The sequence below is a fragment of the Orycteropus afer genome, unplaced genomic scaffold, assembly GCF_000298275.1.
Source record: "Orycteropus afer afer isolate SDZICR_OR568_19922 unplaced genomic scaffold, OryAfe1.0 scaffold00218, whole genome shotgun sequence".
Lineage (NCBI taxonomy): Eukaryota > Metazoa > Chordata > Mammalia > Tubulidentata > Orycteropodidae > Orycteropus > Orycteropus afer.
Genome location: NW_006921805.1, coordinates 3,527,117 through 3,530,483, shown reverse-complemented (window position 1 = coordinate 3,530,483; position 3,367 = coordinate 3,527,117). Strand labels below are relative to the sequence as shown.

Genomic DNA, 3,367 nt, shown 5'->3' with positions numbered 1-3,367 from the left:
AGGGCAGAGTTAGGTACCCATTTCTTAACAGTCTTCATGGAAGAGCTTGGCCTCTCAGACGGCGCCACCTTCTCGTCAAGGGTCAACCAGACGGGTGGGGGTTCGCTGCAGCCTGTTCTCTGTTCTCCCCGCCTTCCCGCGCCCTCACCCTCCGCCCCAGCGGCGCCCAAGAAGCGCGCAGTCTGTCGCAGCCACTTTTGGCATCGAGGCCTCCAGGTGCCCAGCGCGAAGGCGGAGCCCTGCTGCAGCCGCCTCCTCGGCGCCACAGAGAAGACCCCCCCCCCCGCCTCCCATCTCGCCCCCCAGGAGATTGTCTGCCCCAACGCCGCGGCCGGGTCGTCCCGGGCCTCCCTGGTTTTCCGCGCTCCTCCCTCTCCGCGCGCCGGGCGCGAAGCCTGCGAGGCGCCAGCAAAGCGCAGCGCGTAGCGCCGAGCGGCTCACCCTGGGCAGTTTCTCCCGCAGCTCAGAGAGCAACCAGAGCCCGCACCCGAGCAGGCGGGCCAGTGGACAGCCGGACCATGGCTCCCAAAGGACTCGGCTCTCGTGCCCCGGCGCGCAGCCGCTTACCAGGACTCTGGGCAGCGGCGCTGCTCCTGTTCGGTCTGCCGCGCCTCTCCGTGCGGGCGGATGGTGAGTGTCTGGGGAGTGCCCGAGAGGCAGTGGGGCTTGGGGTAGCGCGTGGGGTTCCAGCGGGGAAGCTCGCTGTGGCTGCTCCTTTGAAAGGACTTGGAATGCAGAGAGCCTAGGAGGCAATGAGGCCAACGGCCCTCCTGCGACCCGGTGTCCCTATCCCGAACCTCCAACTCTCCTCATGCTCGCACGCCTGCTCGCCCAAAGCCTGCTAAACTCCGGAACCCTCCCTTCAAGCCGGGCGCAAACGGCGGGAGACTGTGGGGTTAGTCCTTCAGTCCCGCCGCTAACTTTCCCAAGATCTCCATGAGAATTCTTTAAAGTGAAGTCACGTCTAGGGTATCCTCGAACCTATTCTGCAGAGATTTAATTTTCCACCATCTTTCATCTCTTGACGTCTAACAAATGTGTCTCCAGACTGCAAGGCCAGTGTTTGGAAGCCTTCCGCGGATATTTTGACTTGGTTCAGAAAGAACTGAAAGATGAACGGGAATAAACTAGGCAGAGGGGAGGAGTGTCCTGAGCAGAAGGAATAGCACATTCAAGGCTCTGTGAGTGGCAGGGAAAATGAGAAAAAGGATATCAGACAGAGTGACTGAAGCAGAGAGCGCAAGGTGGGGATGTTGTGGAAGATGAGGCTAGAGAAATAGGTAAGGGCTAGATGCTTGCAGAACCCCTGAGAATTGCTCCACTTTTGTTATTGTTTTAACCTGCATTCAGCTTTTAATACTTCCCTTGAGTTAGTTAGCATCATCAGAGCCTTGCGTCAATTCAATTTAGAAAAGCTAATTCAGCTTTGTTTTGATTTTGGCACAATACCCCATTGACTTGGTGTGGGAGAATCCGAAAGAAGCAAGTTTAAAAGCCAGCAATTCTCACGCCCATGAAAGATTTCTAGTAAATCCAAGCTTAGGACAAATTAGACTGATGAAGGAGAAAAACTTTCTGCTGATTTAGGATCCTTTGCAATGATATATTCTAAAATGTCTTTTGTATTTAACAATGTTGGAAGAAGCTAGAAGTCGACAGAATGAAAAAAAAAAAAAAAAGTGGTGGATTAGGGAAAGGAAACAACCAAAGAGAAAAAAGAACTCCAGATGTTAGACTTTTTAGTGCTCCTTGTGGTAAATGGCACTTGAAGAGCTTTTTGCTTCTGATGAAGGATGAATGTCTTATTTCTGTTAAGGACTGCTGTTAATTCTTTCTTTAAAACTTGAGATAAAATTTACCATTTTGCAGGGTACAATTCAGTTGCTTTATAAATATATATATATATATATATATATATATATATATATATTCATTACGTTGTGCTGATATTACCACTATCTAATTTCAAAACATTCTGAAAAAGAACAAAACAACTCATAGCTTTTAGAAGTCAGTCCACTGTTAATTCTTTTCTGTAGTATTTTTTGCTTGATTGACACTGAGTTACGAGAATTAAGTTAATTTTAAAGAAGGGTAGTAGACTAAATTGGAGCTGTGTTAACTTATGAATTACTTATATTGTTGAACCAATTTTAATTCCTTTTAAAGAATAGCTGTGCGTCCATGAGGTTTTCAAATTTCATCCCTTTATAATGGTGTAAATAGAATGACAGGCTGATAGGGATCAATATTTTGTGCCAATTTGATTTGATACAGTTCATAGAAAATTGCAGACAAAGGTCAGTGGACAAAAAGAAAATAACAGTACCGAAGCATGTAGTTTTTTCTTCTTTTTTGCCAGAAATGCCTCCTTTCCTCTCTTCTCCTTCCTTCCCTAATGGAGAATTTAGTTACACTTCCTTTTAAGAAACTGAGCTCCAATTTTAATAATACATTCATAAGAATTTATAAGTACATTATAGAGGATTCTTTTCTTAACTAAATACATGCTTAAATACCACAACTTACCACATTTAGTTAGTTATGTGGATTTAGGGAGAAAAGGGCTACAATGATGTGAGGAGGAATAAGAAATGTTCAGACAAACTGTGATGTATTATAAATATTTGAAAGATAGAATTGAAGAGGAGTTATTTCTTAAAAAAAGAGACAAAATTAAAATGAAAAACATTTCATATACATTAGACTAATTAGACATGCATCTCCTATTACTGTACTTTTAAATAGAAGCTGAAAATCCTCACATTAACTGAAAGCAAATGAACTGTTTGGGTTATAATTATAGGAAAAAAATTATTAACTTAACAGATAGTTATTGAGTAGCTACCATGTGCTAGGCACTGTCTTGCTATGAAGAATAAAATGGTGAGGAGAGACAGGTCCTTGCTATTATTACCAAAACCAGTGCCATCGAGTTGATTCAGACTCATAGTGACCCTACAAGACAGAATAGAACTGCCCCATAGGGCTTCCAAGGCTGTAAATCTCTATGGAAGCAGACTGCCTCATCTTTCTCCCACAGAGTGGCTGGTAGGTTCAAACTGCCAGCCTTTTGGTTAGCAGCCAAATGCCTTAACCACTTGCCACCAGAGCTCCTTCTCCTTGGTATTAATGAACTTAAAATCCAAATGGGGGAGAGAGTCCTTAAGCAAATAATTATATGAATGAAATGTGAAATTTCATATGCACATCCATGTTCATTGCAGCACTATTTACAATAGCCAAAAGATGGAAACAACCTAGATGTCCATCAACTGAGAAATGGATAACCAAACTATGGTACATACACACAATGGAATACTATGCAACGCTAAAGAATAATGTAGAATCTGCAAAACACCACATA

General features: G+C 44.3%; 1 protein-coding gene across 1 annotated transcript in view; it reads left to right on the top strand.

The window, feature by feature from the left end:
- Positions 1 to 518: 518 nt before the first annotated feature.
- The window catches only part of SUSD5 (sushi domain containing 5), a 134,706-nt gene continuing 131,857 nt past the window's right edge, over positions 519 to 3,367 (top strand). The window contains exon 1 of the mRNA XM_007948668.2: positions 519 to 630. Within this exon, the coding sequence (XP_007946859.2) occupies positions 519 to 630 (112 nt within the window). The remainder of the gene's footprint in view (positions 631 to 3,367) is intronic.